This window comes from Lepidothrix coronata, unplaced genomic scaffold, assembly GCF_001604755.1.
Source record: "Lepidothrix coronata isolate B3197 unplaced genomic scaffold, Lepidothrix_coronata-1.0 Scaffold7, whole genome shotgun sequence".
NCBI classification, from domain to species: Eukaryota; Metazoa; Chordata; class Aves; order Passeriformes; family Pipridae; genus Lepidothrix; species Lepidothrix coronata.
Genome location: NW_016690187.1, coordinates 10,548,124 through 10,572,345, shown reverse-complemented (window position 1 = coordinate 10,572,345; position 24,222 = coordinate 10,548,124). Strand labels below are relative to the sequence as shown.

At 35.9% G+C, this 24,222-nt stretch overlaps 1 protein-coding gene and 1 long non-coding RNA gene across 3 annotated transcripts in view; one reads left to right on the top strand and one right to left on the bottom strand.

Annotated features, from left to right (window-relative positions):
* The window catches only part of UBR3 (ubiquitin protein ligase E3 component n-recognin 3 (putative)), a 102,956-nt gene extending 85,690 nt beyond the window's left edge, over positions 1–17,266 (top strand). The window contains exons 31-38 of the mRNA XM_017835493.1: positions 770–870; positions 7,370–7,494; positions 8,554–8,661; positions 9,152–9,262; positions 10,104–10,280; positions 11,864–12,073; positions 13,619–13,758; positions 14,382–17,266. Coding sequence (XP_017690982.1) covers positions 770–870; positions 7,370–7,494; positions 8,554–8,661; positions 9,152–9,262; positions 10,104–10,280; positions 11,864–12,073; positions 13,619–13,758; positions 14,382–14,499 — 1,090 coding nt within the window. The 3' untranslated portion in view covers positions 14,500–17,266. The remainder of the gene's footprint in view (positions 1–769; positions 871–7,369; positions 7,495–8,553; positions 8,662–9,151; positions 9,263–10,103; positions 10,281–11,863; positions 12,074–13,618; positions 13,759–14,381) is intronic.
* A 578-nt stretch (positions 17,267–17,844) lies between these two features.
* The window catches only part of LOC108509309, a 9,901-nt gene continuing 3,523 nt past the window's right edge, over positions 17,845–24,222 (bottom strand). For both annotated transcript variants that reach the window (XR_001878604.1, XR_001878603.1), the window contains 2 exons: positions 23,793–23,996; positions 17,845–18,121 (listed from right to left, as the gene is read on the bottom strand). This is a non-coding gene — a long non-coding RNA (uncharacterized LOC108509309). The remainder of the gene's footprint in view (positions 18,122–23,792; positions 23,997–24,222) is intronic.

The following is a 24,222-nucleotide window of genomic DNA, read 5'->3' as shown; positions in this document are numbered from 1 at the left end:
CTCCATGTTAGTTAAAGAGGGGAGAATGATTTTTAACCATTTGATTTTTTTGCTATTTGTCTCAGTTGTTGAACCTGAAGAATAATGTTGTTTGGAATTTTGTTGGATAGTGCTACACAGAGCTAGAAAACTACTATCTCTCCTATCTGCAAGCATTTTCTGCCTTTAAGTATGGGACCACAAGGTGATGTTATGTCATTCAGTGAATCTGGATGGTTCAAAAGTTTGCAGTATCTCTGTGCTTATTTGCTGTCCTTCTAGCCATATGGGGTTTTTAATAAAGACTGTGTGTAAAATTGCATAATCCCACCTGTCATGGCTTCTTGAGCCTTCATTTCTTTACGTGAAGGAAATCAGTATATTTTCTAAGGTCTCTCTTTTCCAGGAGGCACAGTCCTTGTAACATTAAAAGCAATTTGAGGATTCATTATTGTTACAGCATGGATATATATATTTGTTTGTAAAATGCCATACTTTTGTAAACCAGTTAAATTGTTTGAGTGTTCCTTGACACTCTACATAGACATAATGAGTTCAGGCAGTTTTGAAAATTTTTAAAACACTGTAATAAGAATCAGGTGCCCAAGTGATAACTTCCTCATGAGTTATTACATGAGTAACTTTAAATGGTTTTAATATTGAGATCAGTTAGCGAATTGTCAGGTTCTTGGCTTCTATAAGCTTGATCTCAAATGTAATACTATTTAAAATAAAATATGAAAATGGGTTTACAGTATCAGAAGTGATTTTCTTTTGGTTTTATTTCCAGGCTGGTAAGTGAAGAGCTGCCAGAAGTTCCTGTGCTTTACAGAGATGTCTCGTCCCTTTTGCTTATCCAGATTTTAACCATGCCTCAACCATTGCACAAAGGTATGTTAGAAAAATATATATACTTAAATTGTTATGTAAATGAGGCTGCATTCGTGATGGTTCTCAGGATGGTAAATCATAGCTGGTCTACTGTTTATTCTGAAATAATGTTTCTGCCTTATCTACAAAAGATGGCATTGAACAGAAATTTTTGTTCTGGGTTGACAGCTTTATCTGTGTCCCCTGTCTTTTTACCTTATCAGTCAGCTATTCATTAAAGATACAAGAGCTGAGCAAAAACTATTAAGTATTTCTACTGAAGGAAAAGTGTCCTTTATTTGACCTTCATCTCTTTGCTTAAGGGGGCAGCTCAATACTTGAGGTTGAACTGAGTGCCTAAGGGTGAAAGATTGTAATTTAATTTGAATTTCAGAGTTTAAATTGCAGCAGTCTTGCATGAGAAGAGGTCATATATGAAGATAATAACTGCTGTAATGCAGCAACTTCAATAGAGGCAGTATATAGTATAATCGTGAATATTAAAGAACTAAATTTTTCATTACTAAAATCAAAACTGTCTAAAAACCTAAATTTCTTTTTCTTTGTAAAAGGAACAACTGAACCTGGTTCATCTTGCTAATAGACAGTGTATGTTCCAGAATAGGGGTTAGTTCAGACCTCTGGTCTCTGGCTTGATTATTTATAACGATACATTTATTTTAAAATGAGAACGAACAAAACAAGTATCACTTTACTACTTCACTGACAACAAACAGAATATCCTCTTTGGGATCTGTGTGGCAATTTTGATATCTACTGAGTTTTGTTAATTTTTGAGTAGAAACTGTTCTGCTAAGTTATGATGTATAGTAGAAATTCTGTTTCCCCTTAAGAGGAGTCCTCACTATTGAATGTTCAAATTCAGCTCAAGTGACTCCATGTGTATCTGTTAACATTGCGGGTTTGTTTTTTTAATTCAATATACAGAGAATCATAGAATTATTTAGGTAGGAAAAGACCTTTAAGATCATTGAGTCCAACTGTTAAGTACATGTTTAAGGATTAAGTACGTCCAGTAGATTATTAGAATAAGAAAATATGAAAAGAATAAAAAACTTTTGCATAGGTAGGCTGTTGTCAAAAATACACTTTTTTATTTTTTAAACTACAGTTTAACTTAACTTTATTGGAAGGACTTAATAAAATCAGTAAATAAAAGTTTAAGGAGGCTAACATCTGAAATTCAGGGAAGGGAGTGTTGAAGCCAAAGTACAAACCAGTGGTCTCTTTGTAGTCAATATTCAAGCATGGATTACCACCATTTATGAAAGTATACCTTATCCTAGAAGAGACAACATCCAATTAATATTAAGGCATCCTATGGAGAATTCTGAGAAATGCCACATATCAACAGCACGTTTTGCCTTTGCTCTTAGGTTTACTGTATGTTGCAGTTGAAAGGGAAATGGCAAGTGGCAGAAAGTAGATGAGTGTAACCAGTTCAAATCTATGAAGCATTAAATTGGAAATAAATTCCCATTTATCTTCTTAATTTTTGTTTTGTCCAAATATAACAAATTTGTTTAGAACTTTTACAGTGGGTGTGTAGGTCACAGAGTCAAATTCGATATCATTAATTTTTGGTAGAGGGCTGAGGCGTAACTAAGGTAAAATGGCTTGTGCAGTGTCACATGACAAGCACAAGGTCACTGATAGGGGTGAACAAAATCTGTCTGCTCCTACTGCTTCCTGAACTATCCGTGCTGCTTTGGCATTGTGGTGGGGTGCAGGAACTGTGGACTTGGCTGTACAATGATTTACAGACAGGAGGTGGATGCCTCTGTGTATTGGCAGATATTTCCAGATATATTCTTTAGCAATAGACTTTAACTGTATTGCCCTGTGTCCTTCCAGGAAACTAGAACCGGTCATCAAATACTACATCTCTTTCATGTTTGTACTCAAAATCCGTTTTGTTGACACTGTGTTTTGTTAAGAACACTGAGTGCTCTGTAAGGAGGGCTTAAACCTCGTCTCTTGCCCTTCAGATGTAGCCCTGGGAATTGCATTAACTACCCTATTAACTGTTGGATAGGTGGTATCTTTTTCAATCTGGCATCGATTAAAGCAATAAAAATGTCATTACTGTTCAGCCTCTTCATTCAGAGGAGAAAATTGATCTGAACCCATCAGAAAGAATGAAGACTACTACGGAAAAAACGTTATGGTGGAGATCAGAGCATTTACAAGCATTAACCAATTTACAGAGGAGGGAATGAGGATGGTAGTGTTTACCTCCTGTGTAGTGTAGCTGGCAAAAGAAACGTTGTGTTCAAGATACTAAAACCATTTGTGAAACTTTTTTTCGTTTGAGTTTCACATTAGAACATGGACAGAGGTTTTACAGGCTTTAAATGTTCAGCATTTTGAAATTGTACAAGACTAGATAAATAATAATCCACATAAGAAGTTTCTGCTTCAGTTCTGTGGCAGTTGTGCAGAGGATGGACAGTGTTCATGGTATGGTGGATTGGGACTCCATACAAAACAAAGATTTTGGGTTTAGCTCCTTTCTTACAGAAATAGCAAATGGTGGTGTATGTACAGAAATAGAGAGAGTGGCTTGGTGGTTATCAGAACTTAAATCTGTCCTTGTAAATTGAATTCAACACCCCCCCACCAGTCCTTTCTGCAATGCAATTTCTGGATGTTAAAGAAGTAGTTTAATTAAAATTGGACGTTCTACTTTGTTACCATCAATTGTAAAAAGTTTTATTTTCCCTGCACCTGTCTTGGGACCCCCAAGTCCAGATTTCTAGAAGTGTAGAGTGTTTGTAGCTTGTGATTTCAGTTTCTGCATTGCATTGAATATAAAAAAATATCATTATAGAGTACTTAAAAACTGGGGTCTGGGTGAACAGGAGTGAGCCTGAGGCCAGTAGGTGCACAGAATTGGTGGTCAGTGGGCCAGCAATGGCCTGGTGCTGTGCTTGGTGCCACACATGCCAGGAGGGCCACGAAGCAGTGCAGGCATTTGCCATCAGGCTGTTACACAGCCTGGCATTGCTCTGACAGGCTACAGGGCTGCTGTGACAAGATCCAGGATCTGGGTGTCGTGAATGTGTTCCAACTTGAAATCTGATTTTGAGAGTTTAGCCCAGCTTCTTTGAACTGTGGGAAAGGTTTTCTTCTCTAGTTGTAAAACCTAAATTCAACCCCTCTTTTCTGTAATTCTTATATGGTTCAGTTGCTGAAGAATCTAACCTGAATGTTCTGGCAGATTCTTTTTCTATGAAGTTTCACTAACATGCAACAAAAATGCGGCAAGCAGCGCTCAGTTGAACACTAGCACTTCTCTTTAATGATTGGATAAGGTTCTTGACTAAATATAGAATGGATGTAATCAACTTGAATAGTATCCAGTTTCAGTGTCGAAGCTGAAAAATTTATCTGTATCCTGGAACTTTAATATACCTTTCAAGGATTATCTGAAGTTCAGTGCTGTCTTCCTTTGTTCTGAAGTCAATTTTCAAATAACAGTTTAAGCTTTAGATCAAGAGGAGTATTTTTCAAAGGTTATTTATACAAAGATCTCCTTCCAAATTCACTAAAAAAGGTCCTATGTCCTTAATTTTGCTTCTGGTTCTCTTTGTGGATTCCTTCTATAGTCATTACCTGCCAAAGTTATATTGTCTAATATGATACTGAAATTAAAAGACACATATTGTTAATAATACACTTACTTATCTGCACATTTCTTGCACTAATGTTAAAATTAGAGTTCTAGAAGTGTTTCCTATATAAATTTCATTTTTAAGGCTGTTGCTTAATATATTTATAATGGGATGCTTTGAAATAATTTGGTTCCAAAAAGTTTTAAAAACAGGAACATAAAACTATTTCTCAATGTTTTTTAAAAATAAGTACAAAAGTTCTGGATTAACCTGTTCTGATTATATTGTCCTAACCATAGTAATAATACTTTAAACTGTCAGACTATCAGATTAAGGACAGAAGTCCTAACTGCATTTTAGTGCAGAACCCTGCACAGCATACAGACCTACTTGCAAGCTCTAGAATTATTAATTAGAAAAGCTGATGTAGCAAAAGCACAGCCTGCAGCAGGGGGTCAGCAGGAAAGCAGCACACAGCCCCCCACATGCACATTGTGTGAAGTCAAACAAAGTTGCTCTTTGCAGTAGACAAGAATGTAACAGCTCTAGTGGTACAGGTACCTAGAGCTGTCAAATATTTGGCATTTTACAAGTAAGAGATAACATAGTAATGAAATGATAATTGTTCTGAATGATGGTTTTACTATGTCTCCCATGGCATGCTTTTGTGACTATAAAAAAGCCTTGATGCTCATTACACAGCATGCTACCTCTGAGCTGCTCCTGAGATATTTTTCCCTCCCAAAAAAAAGAAAAAATGAGGTTTGTTTGTACAGAAGTCAAGACTTCTTAAGGGTGACCCGGATGTGGGAGCGCGTATTTTTTGTTCAATTCTGGATTCTCCAAAAATTTAATTCGTAGTCATTTCTGAGTCACATAGGTGTAATTAAATACAAGAACATTCATTTAGTTTTAAAAACATAATATGGGCTAGATATATTTCTGGTTAATTGAATAATTAGTATTAAGGGGGGGATAGGGACAAGGAGCAATTATATTTAACAGAAACCAGAATTTTAAAAATGTAATAGTTTTATGGGGTGCAAAGACACGCAGTGTTGAGCACTGTAAGCACCTGAGCAGAACTCTGAGATGAAGTGGGCTGTGGCAGGTTGGTGCCTGTTGACCAGCGGTCTGGCTTTGCTGCTCTAAGTGCAGTGGTATTCATTCTTGCTTTCACTGTGCAAAGTTGATTTCTATCGCTTGTACCTACTGTTGGTGGGGACAGAACTCAATACTTGAACTCAGTTCTAGCTCTTGATTACAGCCTGTATCTCAGATCAAAGAGGCAATTTTTACAATTCTGAGTGTGTGTGTGGTTTAATCTTGGATTTTTCAGTCCCAGAAGATTTCCTGAGAGCTTGCCTGCTATTATTCCTCAGGAGTAGGACTGTTAAGAAAATGGAGGCTTCAGCAGAGGAAAAAAATACAGCCAAGAGATCTAGTGGGATCTGGTGAATTCTCCTTCTGGAGAAATGTGGAGAGGATATATCAGTATAATGCTACCTGCTCTAGAGTGGGGGGCATGAAGTATAGCAGAATTTGTGTCATGTTTAACACAAGCTCCATAGGAAGATAATACAGAAAAAAGACCACTTTTAATTATATAATAACAAATGATCTTTTAGGTGCTTAAACTGTGCTTATAGTTTATATTCAGTGACAGTAAAAAGTTTCAAAATCCATGCCTGCATTGATTTGTTACATAAACAAGCAATTGTTATTTCACAAATTTAATTATGTACTCAAGTCCTAGCTGTGTGTGTTTTGATATTAGATAGAAGAAAGGAGAAGCAAGGTGTTTCATTTTCCTTACCTCGTTCTCATTTCCACATATGAAGCTTGTTTAAATCCTTTGGGGAAAAAAGAATGAATTCGACCCAGTTTTTGTGAGGTGCTTATGCAAATAAAATTGTTTTGCTTGACTTCAAAGCCTGAGAGGACTTCTTAAAACCCTCATTTTTGTCTACATTGTTTTAGATATATGTTACAGTTATGTTTTTGCTTAAGGAATGGTGTAAGTTATGATAGAAATTTCTTTGATCTGCCTAGATTTGAAAACAAAATAGATAATTTGGGATGGGAAATACAACCTAAAGTAAAAAGATAAAAAAGGATTGCTACCATATCTTCATTTCAGAGAATGATCACTTTTTTTCCTGTTCCAATTTTAGGAAGTCTTATTTTGTTTCTGTTGCTAGCTTCCCCAAAAAGATTTCAAAGCCTTTCTCCTGCAGCCTAGCTGTAGGAGATAATAATCCTTTAAATGTTACAAAAAATTGTAAGGATCTTTGAAAGTAAGGTAAGTTCTAAAGTGACAGCCTGCCTTTTGTCCTCCTTCTGTGTGCACGTGAGGTCCAGTACATACTCAGGCATGTTTTACAACAAGTCTGGTGTGGCTGGATCCATATCTGGAAGTGAAGGGGTAGAAACTGAAGTACACTAAATGTCCTTGTGGTGATTTCTTTGGGAACTTAACTCTTCCAGTATCTGTATGAATGTCACTTACCCATATGGGTACCAGAAGAGATGGTAGGATATGCATTTGCTTACATCTACAGTAATCAGTAGCTTAACTTGTAACCTTTGGACAAAACAGAATTTTGGAGTATCACCAGGTCACTTGGAGGAAGTCACTGCTGATCAGGATTAAGATAACCGTACAGAGCAGTGGAAAATTACTCACCTTGTGCTTGTTCTGTTCACTATGGCTGCCAAGTCATTTCTGAAAGCCAGTAAATATATGTTGTTCTGTATGTTTTGAGGGGTTGTTCTTTTTGTTTGCTCTTGATTTGAGAAGCAACACTTCCATAACTAAAAGCTCTGTAATCATTATATTTGCTAAAAATATCAGGTGTTTAAAAATTACTTTCTTTGTTTTACAGAACACTTCACCTGCATTATAAAAGTGCTGTTCACTTTATTGTATACTCAAGCCTTGGCAGCAATTTCTGTTAAATGTGGTGCTGAAGATAGGCTGGCATGGAAAGAGGCAGGAGCTCTGAAAAAGGTTGGTTAGTTTATTAAAACATTTATGAAATTTTGCTTATGTATTTCTGGTAGGAATGTAACAGGTGCTTCTGCTTTCCATGTAATAATTTGTTTCTGCTTCACAGAATTCCACTGTTTTGTTTCTGGGTGTGCGATTTTTGCAAGTTTCAATATGTGATGAGATGTAAAAGCTTCTCAATGAATATAGTTCCAAAACTGACTTTCAGATTTGAGTCTGTATCTCTGTCGTTTCATTCTTGACTTTGTTGCAATGATTTTGAGTAAGTGCAGCTTTCCTTCCTGTGAAATTGAAGCCTTCCTGGATAAACCGTGGTGGTTGCTCTGATGGACTCCTTTCCTGGAAAAGCAGGCAACCTTGTTGGTGGAGAAAAAAGCTTCTTGACTCTTCCAACTCGTTTTTGCTATTTGTGGCTAGCTATATAGATTTCTCTCACTATGTGGTCGAGAGTGCTCATGTGATGAAGAGACAGAGAAGATTTGTCACTATTGTTTCCTTGCCTTTTGCTAATATTTACAAGTAAAATGAGGGCACATCTTTCTACTTCTATGTATTTTCCATCTGTAGTAAATATTGTTTACTCCAGACACAACTTTGCATTTTCTGATAGGCTCGATTCAACTTAAAATATATAGCAAGTGTTTTTTCATTCATTCTGGTTGGTATGTTTTAGAAAATTACTTTTTAAAAAAAAATTACTTGTATTAGAATTCAAATTCTGTCAAAACATGATGTATCCATGAAGTGATTCTTTCTAGTTTTAAAGTAAGCATTTATATACTCACAGAAAAAACATGAGAAATGCAAACATTATAAAAGTGCTTTCATGTAACAGTTTAGAGTATATGTAATTCAAGTAGCAGTTCATATTTCACTTGAGCTAAATGCAGCCCCTTTCTGTAGAATTATATATTTTTATTTTTTTTATTCTGTATGTATCTTTGAATGTCAAAATTCATGTGTTGATCAAAGGAAATATACATCATTGCTCTTACTTGTACAGCAACATTTTCTCCTTTTCATGACCAGTACTTTTTGGATTTCTTTTCTTATTTGCAGAATACATCCAGTGGAGAAAAATCTTGGGAAGTATTGCTGGGTCATGTGATTAGTGAGCTGTCTAAGGGGAAGATATATGAAGAAGGAGACACTGAAGAATTAGCAGTGGTATTGACAATTTTCTGGAGAACTTAACCAGCATGTCCTCTGGAAGTATTTTGGCCTCGTTATAATGATTTTTCTCTGATCTTGCTAAAGACTTACAGTACAAGTCTTTATTTTCTAGATCAAAGCATATCCCTTTGGGACAGTTTGCCTGTGCAAATCTTTCTTTTAATAATATCAGATGTGGCCACTACTGCGTTGAGAAAGTTATTGACAAATACTTCTTATATTTATGGGGTTTAATAATATGTATGGATTTTAATCATATGCCTTTCAGAAAGATGGAAAAGTGAATATTTAAGTAGAAACCCCATTTGTTGAGGGGGAAAGAAAACCTACAGAGGTCTTTCAGATTATTAATAAAATGCTGGCCTTTGGAATGTATGTTTGATGCAGTACAGTATGCTTAAAAATATTTGGTTCATATTGAAGTTTCTTACCTAGGAGATAACTTACCTGGGACAGAATTTAGTAATTGCTTCCTGCCCTATAGGTAAATCCGGATTCTGTAGAGCGTGATCTGCAGCAGTTCTGCCTGCCTTTCCTCAGGATCACAAGCCTTCTTCAACACCATCTTTTTGGAGTGGACTTGCCTAGTTGTCAGGTACAGAATGAGAGGGCCCCACCCAAATGTTTCAATCTAAAAGCTAGAAGTCAAAAAATGAGACACAAAGGTGTCTTTTTCATGGTATATTTTTTAAATCATATTTTATATCACTGTTATGCAGCATTTTTTGTCTTCTATAAATTTGTTTTCAATGTGGTTTTCAAAAAAATGGTACTATATTCTTAAACTCCAGCAAATTCATGCTTATTTAATTAGGTCATAGGTGCTTGTCTCCTAAAATACCAACATACTTTTTAAAACCTGTCCAGCATTTGCAGAGATGGCATAATTTTCACAGAGAATGGAATTCAGTCCTGATTTTGCTTAATGCTTGTTAATACTTAGACTTCATTCTCAGAGGCATTGCATCAGCAGACAATTATGTTTAAGTTCCATGACTAATTTAAGTAGGGTTTTCTGCGGGTCAGCTCCCTCATTTCCTTGCCTCAACATCATCTCCTCTGCAAAATAGCTACAAGCCAGTTTGGGGTGCTGAACAGGAAAAAAATTATTGTGGAGTCTGGGGCTTTCTTGTTTTATTTGTGGGGTTTGGATTTGTGGTTTTGTGGGGGTTTTGGTTTAGGGTTTTTTTTTGGGGGGGAGGGAGGTTTGGTTTGGTTTGAGGTTTTTTACTGACCATTTTTCTTGTGTTTCAAGAGTTCAGTTTGTGGTGATCCAGGAAAACCTGAACCTTTCCTATGTCTCTGAACATGAGTATTAGCATCTTAGTACTAGAATATCTTTACTTTTTTCTTGAAATAGATATGTTTTTAATAAACTGTTTAAAAATTCGGACTGTAGGTATTAATTCAAACTTCTCTGATTTCATACTAAAAAGGAAGAGGAAGAATTCACAGTTCTTGCAAGCTGCCTGGGTCTGTTACCATCTTTTCAGTCAGCTCACCAGTTCACCAGTGCCTCTTGTCTCGATTGGCCAGTGCCAGCATTTGACATGATATCACAGTGGTGCTCAGAATTGGCTTCATTTGCTGATAGACATCCAGATCAAGTAAAGGTATGTAGCAAAATTACTTCTTCCAAAATAGCCTCAATGTGGAAGCAGCTATTTATTGCTTGATTCATTATGCACATGTACTGTTGTTTTGGATAAGGATCTGAGAATATAACTTGTGAGAGAGAAATTGTAATGAGAATTATTAGTGGATATGGGTTGAATTGGTTAAAAACAGGAAGAAGAAAACCTATCTGGTTTTGATATGATTGCTGGACACAGAAAATTGGAATGCTATCCCTAGATGATACTAAATGTCTTCTGCACCTGTAGCCACTCAAGAACTTTGTCTTTTAAGAGAATACATATCAGAAGTTTTTCTTGCCTGTTAGACATTATCAATATTTTTTCATTATCGATATTGCATTTCAGTTGCAATACTGAAAAAGATGAAAAGGATAAAAGCTTTTTAATAGTTGACTGATAAAAGATTTTCTCTGAAGGGTAAAGAAATAATACCAAGATTTGAATTAGTGCAACTGGAATAATCAGTTTTGAAATAGAAATGTTTTGACATGAGTGCATTTTTTTTTATAACAAAGTTTCATCTCAACAATTCAAGTCCCCCTCTCATAAGTTTATGGTGTCAGAGGCAAGCCAGATGCATTCTTTACTCTGCAACATGATCTGCACCTGTGAAAATTTGAATACTCAGATTAATCTCAAAATACAGTTGCTGCCAATCTGATAAACGTTTGAGATAGATTGCAGTGAAACTGATACCATTCTTTCCATGATTGAAAAGGAACCAGGTACAAATACAGTATTTATTTTCTTTTTTGCAAGTTAGGTTTCAAGGTCATACACTCTTCAAAAAAATTTTGCACCTTGCAGAAAAGATCCCATCTGACTGCTGTGCCCGTCAATTACAAACTCAGTAAAAATGACTATGTTGAAGGAAAACACATTACTGTTTAAAAAAATCACAACAAACAAAAAAAAAAACCAACATAAAATGGACAGTGTTTATAAGAGCAAATGAGAAGAGTTAGGCTTTCAAAGCAGTATTTAGGTAGTGCCTGTCTTATCAAAACTTGTGAGTTTTGGTTATGTTCTTAATGGTCTCAAAATCTGTGTGCAACATAGTTTTGAAAAACAGGCAGATGTCTTCAGATATCATTTACAGAGCTAACTTCAGTTCTGTTTTTGCAAGTTTAAGTCTAAATTTTATCTGGGAAACAGTTTTTATAGTCCAGGTCAGGGTTTTGAAAGCAGCACGTTGATATTACTAAGCTAACAGTGTAGGGAGTGAGAGTCTTCCCTGTCGATCACTCTTAGTCCTCTTGTTTTAGCTGTGAAAATTTTTGCATTTAAAAGGTGTCACATTTATAGAAAACATCCTTGAGAAAAGGCTTGTGCCCGTTTTGCACCTGTTACAAAGGATGAAATGTGACTGCAGTTGGGCAGGGTGATCAGCCAGGAGCAGGCGACTATTGCAAGGTGATATTTGACTTCTAAATTTGTGAAATGCAAAAAAAAAGAGAATTTTTAAACTGCATGCTTCTTTTCTTTGGTATTTTCTTTTCTTAGAAATACAAATGCTTAAACAAATGCACAGAACTGATATATTCTTATTTTATTTGTAGGCTTTGCTTATTCAGGAGCCTAAATGGGACTTGCCACGCCTCCTTCAGTTGCCTGAGAATTATAATACTATTTTTCAGTATTATCACAGAAAGACTTGTTCTGTTTGTACCAAGGTTCCTAAAGATCCTGCTGTTTGTCTAGTTTGTGGTACTTTTGTATGCTTGAAAGGACTGTGTTGCAAACAACAGAGTTACTGTGAATGTGTACTGGTAAGAGAGAGTTAATTCAAATTTTATAATTGATTGTCCCACTCTTTAATAGTTTTTAATTCCATTGCTCAATTTGGATGGTTTTCTTTTCAAAATGTGTTTATATAATCATAGAATCGTTTGGGTTGGAAGGGATCTTTGAAGGTCAACTAGTCTAACCCCCAGTGATACAGTTTAGTGCTTATTTCTGATGGATAGACAGAGACTGGATTCTGAAGAACAATTTACTTGCATAGCAACCTATTTAACCTTTTTATAAAAGTCTTACAAAGCCATTGTGTGTTATGTTGACACATGGTTTTGATTCATAGCCAGTTGAAATTTGTTTACATTCTGATTGTTCATATATTATCTTAATTTTCCTCTGTTTTGTTTCCTTGCTTTCTGCATACATAGAATATCAATGTGTGATTGGATTGAGTACTTTCTGATCCACCTGACCACCTACTAGTGATCTACAGACTATAAATAAATAAGTGTTGTTTTAAGGTTTTCAACTTTTTCAGCAGCAAAGTTTTCTAGTCAGCATATATATAAGCTCTTTGAGGAGCCTGAGTTGGACAACATCTAGTGTTGTTTTTCTGACTACAATAAAGGTTTGCTTTGACAGCTTTTCTATTTATTCTATAGAATAGTTAAAGGAAGACAAACTTCATGGCCTTTACAGAACTGAGAGGAATTTGTTAGAGATATTCACAAATGGGGCATAAAATCAAATCAAAGAAATTTCAAAGGAATCTTGAACCATTTTGAAATTGTTTGAACTCATGTTTCTCTCTCATAATGCTAATATTGTAGGAGAAGAAGGAGTGGGCAAAATTTAAAATAGAATTTACAGTTATATTTAAGGTGTCAAGTTTAATGAAAACAGAAAGCTATAAAAAAATCTATATCATTAATTAATTTTTGTTATAGTTGATTGTATTATAGCTCCTAATTGTAATAAAACTGTATAGGAAGAGGGGATTTTTTAGTTGCTAAAATGAATTGGTGAGTATTGATCTTTCATAGAGATGAAAGACATATTGAAAAAAGCAAGAATTATTAAAACTTGGTACTAGATTTTTAGAGACATAGACTAGATCTGTCAGCATGGATAGAGAAAGCAAATGTTTAACAATACAGACTGTTGTAAAAGAGGTAATATTAAGTTTTTTTGAATACTTTCTCCTATTCTTGCCATCTGTGGAAAATGTTTGGTAATCCTATATAATTTTCTGTACAACAACAAATTGGAAATATTGTAGAGAATATTTTTGCTTATTTTTGTAATTCATTTTTACATGATAACAAATATCCTCCCTTTTTGAGTAGGGAACGTCTTTTGCATACAGGTGTTGTTACGGCAGCACAAGACACTGAATTCTGGTTTGGAGGGAGATTTTGGGGCAGGCCATCAGTTACCAAATTAGTTCTTAGTAAATAGTGTGTGCATGTTATTCGAAGCAAAACTAAGTTCTATTTTTTAAATTCTTTCTGTTATAAAGTTGACAGACACTAACAGAATCTTTTCACTCTTGCCTTTCTACACCCGTAATGTTACAGCATTCTCAAAACTGTGGAGCTGGGACAGGAATATTTCTTTTGATTAACGCGTCTGTTATCATCATCATAAGAGGCCATCGTTTTTGCCTTTGGGGTTCTGTTTATCTAGATGCACATGGTGAAGAAGACAGAGATCTTAGGTAATGTTTTCATTACAAGTGTGTTTCACTGTTGCCGCCACTGTGTAGATCAACTTCATCATGTGACATGCAGTAACAGATAATAATAGATCTCTACCTTCCTTGTGTGGAAGAGTGGAAAATCCCCATTTACTGAAAGTTGGACTGACTTTTTTTCCTTTGGGCTTTTGGGAGTTTTTTTGGCCTAAAGGTGGTGTAATCTTGATCTTTGAGTTACACACACCTGGCACCCAATAGACAGATTCCTATGTTGCCATTCCCAATGACAGTCAATTGAGTCTTGCACTGGGAAACACTTATCTTCCAAGGGTGTTGTTTGGCCTTTAATCAAACAATGCAGTTGGACTCCAGTGTTGGGAAGGAGCATAACTTTCAAAATACTCATGGCCAAGAAAACAAGTGATGGTTTCTGGATTCTGCTATCCAGTGTGAGGAAGAGAAATCCCAGCAGTTATCCTATTAAAAGCAAAACTGAAAACCCCTCACCAATAAAAATGCACGCTTACCCTGTGAAAAAAGTTTTATGAATACCATTTGTTGATTATATAATGAAGCATATTTCTATTTATTTGGTATATTAACCATTTGTTTTCTTCTTTTTTGATTTTTTTCCCCCTCTCCAGGCGTGGTAAACCCCTCTACATATGCAAGGAAAGATACAAAGTGCTTGAGCAGCAGTGGGTGTCTCATACTTTTGATCATATCAATAAAAGATGGGGGCCACATTATAATGGCTTGTAAATCATCATCATCATCATCTACACACCATATCACTGCTGTTGCCATGAATGAATGCATCGTGACTGACAATAGCTTTAACCGAATGGGAGTTTGGCTCTTTGGCGCGGGGTGAAGTGGGGTATGGGCATAAAAGGGAAATGGAACTTTGTCAACATGTGAAATCTTTGCAGAACGAGCTGTTGTTGCTACTAAAGAATGATATAATAATTGAAATTAAATCCTCAAAATGGTGTGAGCAATCTGATTGCACTCAGTAGTCCATTTTGCTTGTGTTTTTTTTAAAGCCCGTTATTGTTAAGAAGCACAAATTTTACTTAGAGTTATTTAGAGGCTCCAGGGGTAGCTGTCAGGTTTTTATTTTTCTCTGCATGGAGTTGAGTTTTTAGCAATTTTTGCTGAAACTGTGTATATGTCTACTACATTTACTAAATATGTTGGATAAAATTTCTTCGCCTTTTTTGTGTTGGCTTCAGGTTTTTGCTTGATACGCATTTGTAATTAGACAGGTCTGTAAAACGATTGTGAGACTGCATGGTAACAATTGGTATGAAAGCTGAATTTTAAAGAGAATTTCACTTCTAAGAGGTCTATTGAAATATTTCAGGCATTACTGAAAATGTATGCATTCTCAGGAAATTCATAATTTTTTTTCTCCATGAATAAATGAAATAGCTGTACATTAGGTTTCTTATTGCTCTTAATCTAATCCAGAACACACATTCTGTCTTCTCTTTTTTTTTTTCAGAAAGGAGATTTTTTTTCATATAAATTGAATAAACTTTTAGTGATAACATACAGAAACATAACATACAGAAATTGCTGTATATAGAGAATTTGTATGGTGCCCAACATAGCAGATCCCAGTTATAAGCATAACGACCATAAGCCTCCTGTCATTCCAAACCAGATGTATGTTTCAGAATGATTGGATTGGGAACGTGCAGGCTATTCTGAAAGTGAATCATAATTTTGTACCTTTGCTGTCATTTCAGGAGGTTCCTCTATATTGTATTTGTTGAAAGTAATCACTGTTCTTTCTGCTTGGTTTCCTAAAAAAGGAAAAATAAATAAAGAGAAAAATCAACAGAGGTAGTAGCCTGGATGAACAACCAATGCATGTGCAGCCTCACTGGATGAATGCCAAAAGAGTTTATGCTTAGAGGACTAAGAAATTCATGAGAACAGGCATGACTGGGCTAAACCCCACAGTGTAAGTAGGTAGGAAAGGCTGTAGTTAAAATACTGGTATGTAATATATTGCTACTAATGTTTTTCACAAGTGTTGGACATTCATTGGCTATTTCATACAGTACTACCAAGCAGTTCCTGGTAGTTTTGACTTTCATAGCTTGAGTGTAAAATAAAATTTATATGTGTAAAATAAAAACATCTTATGATAAAACCACAAAGAAAAGAGTTCCCCAGTGGAAGTCATTATCTAGTGAAAAGTGTATAGGGGAAATAAGATTACTGTATAGCAATCAAGAACGGACTGAAGGAAAAGTAAGTAAATACAATGAGTTTTTCTGAATACCTGCAATTCGAAAACCCTACAATAAAGGATGCTGGTTTTTATACATACATATAAATATATATATATTTCAAAAGTATTACAGTACTTCCTGTAAGATTAGAATTACTCTGTTTCACCGACTAAATGGCTGTCTTTTCCAAAATAGTACTTTTTTGATACTGTATTATAAGTTCTGCCTGTGATATTTTTGCATTGCTCATTATGAATATCAGGCCATTTTGTAAATGTGGTTAAAGAGCAAAAAGATTCTTTACATTGCCAGCATAACATTATTACAGGGCTCCTGAACTTGAGTACATCTGTAGTTTGAAGCTCCAATGCTATATATACAAGAGATAATGTGTCCGAAATTTGATTACTGTGTTTTATTTAAAATGGAATGTTCTCTGGTTGTGCATATGGATGTGAAGTAAAACTATTAGCCTTAACTTTAACATCTGGGTATTTCATAGTGTTTATTATAGTACTGGTGAATTAGTCACCAGTCGATTTAAAAACAACAACAACAACAAAAAATTACTTGGTTGAAAAATTGTACTTGAATATCCTTGCATGCTGCTAAACAAGAATTTTTATTTCCCCCATAACTTTTTTAATCCTACTTTGTTAAGCTAATCTTGAAAAATAACAGGTCCAAACTAGAGTGGTGTGTGCGTGTTTTACTCAAATATTCTGGTGTGATATCCTGTATGAATGATCATTTAAGTACAGTACATTACTGTAGAATCTAAATCAACCCTGATAACACATCAGAAGATTATAAAACTAGGAATACAGTAATCGGCATTGTAAGATATGTTAATAAAAGTCTACTGTCAATCTGTGTGTTCATGAATTTTTTTTCTCTCTACCTCAGTCATCCAAAACAACATTGAATTCCACCCAATAGCCAGGCAATTATTTAAATATCGAAAGCTTATGCATGCAAAATACTTTGCATAGAGAGTAAACCTGGTATGTGTTTTAATTTGTTACTTACGCACAGTCATGTATTTTGTATTAGTAATTTGGATTATTTTACTCATAGGTATAGCACTTAAAGTTGTGCTTAATTTTATGCCAGCTATTACAGCATTGCTGCTGCAAAATGCTGAAGTTAAAATGTTGAGTTGAGAAACTGTACTTCTGGGATAACTGTGCTTGATCTTTTCTGTCAGAATTTCTGGAATAACTATTTCTTTGATGAATGTACATATTTATGTATTAAATTTTTCCTTTTCTTTTGACCTTTGAGAAATTTGGTGAAACAGTTGTCTTTTTGATCTTGACCTATGGATAACAGCATCTGTCACCATCAGTGGTGGCCTGAAATTGTCAGTGAATATTCTCATCATCCCTGCAGTAGGAATCTTGCATAACTCACAGTATTTCACAAGGAAATTACATTTTTTCTTTTAAAACAGGATATTTTCCTGCAGTATCCAGCAAATGTTCTTTCAGAGTCCCATGAGATCAGTTTCTGTTGTGTGTATAGTTGCCAGAGGAGGCTGAGTTTTGTGCTGATCTTCATAGGATTTAGATCTAATTTTCATCTAACCCAGATTCTGCAGTCCTGCTTTTTGCTTTCTTTTCTTAGAGGTAGGGGTAGTGATAAATGAAGCCTGCCTGAGCATTAGCATGGATAAGAATGAAATTATGCTGTTTGCAAAGTAAGAAACCTACAGGAATGAGCTGACTCAGTAGGTGGAGGTTCACTGCTGTGAATTATCAGGATATGAGGAAGTGCACTTAATGAGAGGAGGCTGTCTCTGTGTGACAGTTTGTGTTGATTGTTTTTGTTTGAGTGAGATTGCTCACTGCAGTCGGTGAGATCCACACTGCTGGGCTGAAGGCCACGCTGCATGAATGTCCTTTTGGGAGGGCACAGTGCCTGAAGTCCCTACTCACGTGTTTTCTCAGATGCACAGTTGTTTCCCTGCAAATTCTCTTACTCTGAGAAGAGTTCCAGCTCCTGCAAGTTCAGCCTTGTGACTTCCCCAGCCTCTTCTCTTCCTGCAATGTCCTTTCACTGCACTTGTCATCTTGCTCGGTTGTGTGAGGTTATCAGTTGCTGCAAATTGATGTCCTTAAGCAGGAAAAGCATATTCTCTGTGAAGTCAAACACTTCATGAATTCTTAGCTGTAGAGATGGGCCAGAGTATTTTAACAAATTAAAAATCCTTTTAATTGATAAGTTTTAATTTTTTGTATTATTCACTGTATCATTTGTACTTTCCTACCACTAACAATTCAGGAGATTTAATGCCATATGCTTTAAATATTGCAATTCTTTGAAATACTACTGAGAAAGCAAAAGTGAATCTTGTTAAATAAATGATAGTTTCAAAAGGCTACCCTTACTACCCTAAAACATGTCTTTCACGATGTATGCTTTTGCATGGTACAGGAAAATATGGGGAAAAAAATCCCACTCTTTTGAAAAACATTTTAAATTTAGCTCTGAGTTCCAGTTAAAATGTCTCAAAATGAGCTTTTCATAAAGTACCATTATGTGCAAAGCCATTTCCTGTAATTCTGTCACTTGATGTAGAGCAGGCTGGTCTGAATCTGTGAAAATTGGGAGCTGGTTCTGTGGAAACCCCTCACATCACTGAATGATTTACTACCCAATAAACAACTTATTATTCCTTTTGTCTTTATCCCTTGTATGTACCACATGGATGCCTAACCTTTCCATTTCCACTGAGTATGGAAACAATGTTTGAAGAACTGCAGCTAATGGGTTTCTTTTTCCTTCTTCCATTACCTGCTGTCATGGAGCAGGACTTTTCTGGAAGAAAACTTTTCCTGTGAAATCGAACTCCGTCAGGCAATTTCTTATGCTGCCCATAATGTCTGTGTTAATTGAGCTACTGGAATTGCTTACATTACTTGTTATTTAATACATTTCCTATCATAGGATGGCTTGTTACTACTGAATTTTTTAAGAATTTTGATTGAAATCAGTTATGCTGAACTTATTCCTCATGGTTGATTTTTTTTATTTATTTTCAATGTTTGAACAAAAAAAAAAGGCAAAATACCTTTCAGAGATTAGAACTGGAAAAAACAAGTAATCTCCATGCCCAACACTTAGAAAAACTATTGTTAAAATATTTACTGTCTCTATACTATGGCCTTAAATCTGGTGACCAAATGTGTATGGGTCCCATTGTAATGTAGAACGGAACTGAAGCATTTGCCAAATCAGAACAACATGTTCTCGGGCATTACTTGTTCAGTACTGGCAAATACCTAAAGCAGATAATGAGCCTTTGCCTGTTTTTTAGTTGACAGGGAATATCCTTTGCACCTGGCTGTTGAAGCCACTAAGTCTGTTTGCTGTGAGAAGTGTTATTTTCTTTCTGTTTCTTTGAAAAGCTGGAGCTCTCTTCTTTCATGCCTTTGTTGTCTCCATGTTGTATATGCAATTACTTTGTTCCTCTAGTATTGCACAACAAAAGAAGCCTAAACCAGCTGGAGAATCCTCTGCAACTGTACAGCAATACTTTTCAAATAAGATTGCATTTTCTCAGAGTACTTCATGCAGAGATAGCCAGGGGGTACAGCTTGAAAACTAGTTTGTAGAGACTGTGGCTGCTTTCTTGCTCTGTATTGCTGGTCATTTTAGATTTGTTGCACATAATTTGAAAACTTAAAACTAATTTTGCATTTTTTCAAAGTATCTCCACAGACCTTGAGAGATACTGTCTGTGTTCTTGGACAATTTTCTGTTCTCAAGAGAGTTTAGTGTGGAGCTGCTGTTTTAATCTCAGCTCTGCAACGAGGTATTTGGTGAGAACTGCTCATGTAAATGAGACATGCAGGTTTTGTTAAACTAAGCTTTTCAGGGCAGCTGAAGGAAATGTTAATAATTGTTTCATTTAGGTTCTCTAGCTGTCTGCTTTATCCTGTTGGTTTTGTCTCAACTTTTGTAAGTTCCTTTAAGACAGGGAACACCTCATGCTCTAATGTTAGATCAACTGGTGTTAGAGCAAATCCAGGTAGTAGGATCTTCCATCATCAAAGAAATACATATGTGCACACAAGACTTAAGCGAGATACAGTTCTTTTCATGCTTTCTGCATGTTTTCAGACTTTTCTTCCTTTAACCTCAAATGTCCCTTGTCACACAGATATGTTGGCAGTAATCAAAATCAACAGGAAATTAAAATGGTGTTGTTTCTCATAGTCAGCTGTGACTCTGGACATAATAATCCCTCCTCAGTATCTCTACATCATCTTTTTTTGTCCTGCCAGAAGCTGCTTTCTCAAGAAACAAATACTTTCTGAGCATTAAAGAGGCTTATTGCCTTTCGTGAGTCTTTGTACAACTGATACTTTCCAGCAGATGTAATTCAAATAACCTTCAAATAACCTGGTTACTCAGAAATGGCTCCTACTTCCACTTTACCCCTACTTGGATTGGGTATTTTTAGTTAAATAATAGCAAGATTTCATACAGAAAATTTTCCTTATACAAGGAAAAGAGTATTTTAAAAAAAATTAGAAGGGTGCTATTTTAGCAACACTTATTTCTTTCTGGTTTAATTCTGGGCAAAATTAGGAACCATTAATCAGATTATTGCATATAATTTTACAATTCTTATCTGTCTAAAGAAACAAGTAAGAAATCCAAAGCAGTCTGAAGCTAAGGTACTGAGTGACGCTGCTCTTCCGTGGGAGGATATTTCCAAGAATGCGGCAATACATTTTTTTCACTCAATGCTGCAGAGCTGTGTTGCATCTTGTCCTCAGAAACATATGTCAAAAGACATGTTAACGTGTGTGAATACCAACAAGGTGGTTCCCCTAGCAACAATAAATAGCCCACTCAAGTGATTTACCCTTGTAAGTGTGTGGCAGGAAAGATGGATTTTGAACACTAAGGGAATTCATTACATGTAAGAAGAAAAACAGCAAATAATAAAATAGAATCATCCTAGCCAGCATTGCTGTTTATTAGAATTGTATACAGCATAATTATAGGGAATTTGCATAAGATATCCTTAACATGAAATATCATCTCATTTTACTCTTTCCTTCTACAGCTTTTAATTTTCTGCACTATGGCGGGGGGGTGGAAGGTTGTATCTGGGAAGAGGTAAGGAGAAGGCATTTTGGTTCTTCGGATAAGTTAATCTTCCAAACTTATAATAAGTATGTCCTACATACTTACTCAGACCTAGCATTTGAGTGTTACAGGCCATTCAGTGGTTCAGATGTTCATCCACTAAGGATAAATGCATAGGTTTAAACATAATAACAGGCACATGGTGTGATTCTTAGGGATGTTCCACACAGAGCTAAGAGTTGGACTCTATGATCTTTGTGGGTCCCTTCCAGCTCAGAATATTCTGTGATAATAATAATTTTAAAATAATAATTAGCTATGGGATGTACAAAGCAAGAGTAAGGATTACTCTAGGGAGCATCACACTCCAGCTCTGCAGAATAAAGAGTAAGTTGATGTAACCAGAGTAACCAGACTTGTGTTATGGAAGAGCTGTACACAAGGTACCACTAACTGGTGCACATCAGTTGCTAGACTCTGTGTGGCTCTTTCTCTTGGAATTAGTATCTAGAGTATACAATGCGTAGGCTCTTCTGTGTGTATTTTTGTTGTTGGCTTTTAAGTCCTTTGAGTCACCTTTCCTCTGGAGTTTGGAGCTGGGAATGAATCCAATATAATTCCAACTCCCTGTGGTTCAGCAATGCTATTTACATTTCAGTGCTATCGCTACATCAGGCATTCTATCTCCCCCCTTCTGTTTCCAGGCGTCTGCCTGAGGTCTGCAGTTTGTGCTTATGATTTGTAAGGGCCGGACTGTGGTTATGTACCTCGCACTTCAGTCTTGGCTAGCACTGTTATATTGTTGCACTGCTTCTCTGCTCTTTCCCCGCGGTAGTGTAATTATTCTTTAATGCTGCCCTGCTACCTACACAGTTTTGCTGAACTTCTCTAGTCCTTATCTGAGTACTCTGCAGCTGCTGGCTTCTTCTTTAAATCATCTTCGAATATATGCATAAAGCTCCAATATTCTTCTCATTGCTTCCTTTGATTTTAGAGGCAGTGGAACCCACTCTTATGTTAACGTTGCTGGTATTTAATTTCCTTCATTGCTGAACAATTTTTGAATGGAAGTGTTCTCTCCTTTTCAGTCCCCTTTGCTGTTTTTTGTTCTATCCATGCTGTAAACTCCTCAGTTGCTTTGCCCTTGCTGTCCTCAGTATTCAGGTAATCCAGTAGTTTTGTATTCAGGATTTTTCTACTAGTACAAGAGAAGAAAACTAGATGTCTCAGCTAGAGCAATGGTGTTTGTATGCACAGAAACATTAAAGCTAGAAGCTGTCATTTCAGATGTCAGTCTAAAAACCTAGCTGCAATAAGACCTTGGCTACCAAACCCCTTACACACAGTCTGTTTTCTTCAAGATGGTGGCAACCCTTAAATAAGGTGCATTTGCATTTATTGGAAAGCTAAGAAAGGAAAACCGGAGCAGCACCTATGTGACCTGGTAGCACAAGACAATATGAAACAATAACCATAACTTGGATACTTAGAGTTCACAGTGCTGTATGTATATTTGCATACAAATACAGATAAATTCAGAACTGCCTGAAGATTTTCACGAAAGTAGTATGCATTTCAGCAGTGTCCTTAAATTCTCCAGCAACTGTTTTTTCCCTTCCAGCAAACCTGTTTAGTATTATTACATTAAATTCTGATTCACCCGTGTTTATGATGTGTGTAGCTTAATGCAATCATGCATTCTTGTAATCATAAGTCCATCTCCGGACCAAGAAGAATGCACACAGGATGAACAGGTATTTTAAAAGCATGAAGTCCTCCTAACTTTTAAAGGAATTTACTGTAATGAATGTTTGTGTATATCCATTTAAATAAAGAGATTTTAAGATTTCAAATCAGGGTAAGACAGTGCATCTCAACTTTTAATTACAGATAGACTAGGTTACTTTATAATATGTTTTAAGAATAAAATCCCTCTATTTATAACTTGTTGTTACATGTTTCTCTGTAAGTCAGTATTGTATGACAATTTAAACAGGAGCAGATTCCCCAAAAAACCTACTTAATGTTCAGCCACTGAATGCTTTCATGGAATACACTTTGGATAAGCTCATCAGTTAAATACTGTAGACTATTTACTGCCTATGAAATATTTTGTTTCCATTCAATTCTTGAGGCTATAGCATTTTATAAAATTTCATTTAATAATAGCTTTTCACCTTCTGGCATCCACCATGGCCATAAAAATGACAAATTATTTAATTTTCAAATGCATTCTAAGAGTAGGAATGGCTTGCATTAGTGCAGCCATTGTATAATGGGTCTGTCATTACTGCACGTGTAATCAGAAGCACTACAACAATTAAGAATTGTTTTTTTCTACCTGAGATTTGCAAGCAACGATAAAAAGTAATAGCTGTACTTAAATATGGCTTGTTTTGGTTTGGATTCAGAATAAGCAATGTTCATGTAAATTGTAGTTTAGGATGGACAACACTTCCCATGACTGCAAACAGTAACATTAACCTTTATAACATTACAAAAATGAAAGGATTATGTGCTTTGGTATTTATTCTTGCTGAAATTGAGAAGTTAAGCTAAGGGGGGTTGGGTTGTGTTTGGGTTGTGTTGGGTTTTTTTTAGTCTTAAATTGCAATAAATTAGCTGCCTTTTCAAATTCCCCATTATGGTATTTCTGCAATCCAGGGATGACTCTACTGGCAAGTTGTGAGTTTCAGTTGTACTTACAAAGCCACTGCAATGAAAATTGCTGCACCATGGAAGACTGTTGTGTGTTTGGAAATCCAGTGTGGGATATGAAGTCTATAACCATACCACTTGTGTAGCTCCAACAGTTTCGTTACCCGTTGTGACTGTACCCTGACTGTAAACAAGGTATGTTGAACAGGCTGGCAGGGTCTGGAAAAGCAATTCTAGCTGGACTGCAAGGACCTAGTGAAAAGGGGGAAATAAACCATCAGCATCAGAGCAAAACAAGTAGGTACAGGGAGATAAATAAAGCAGATTAAAATATGAGGTTTTGTAACAGAACTCCCGAGCCAAAATCATTTAGTGATAACTGAGGAAATTCCAGTGGTTCAAAAACCAACATAAGAATCTGTGAGAAATCTGGGAATACCCAGAGCTTCTGGATTCTGATTCTGATTATCAAAGAATT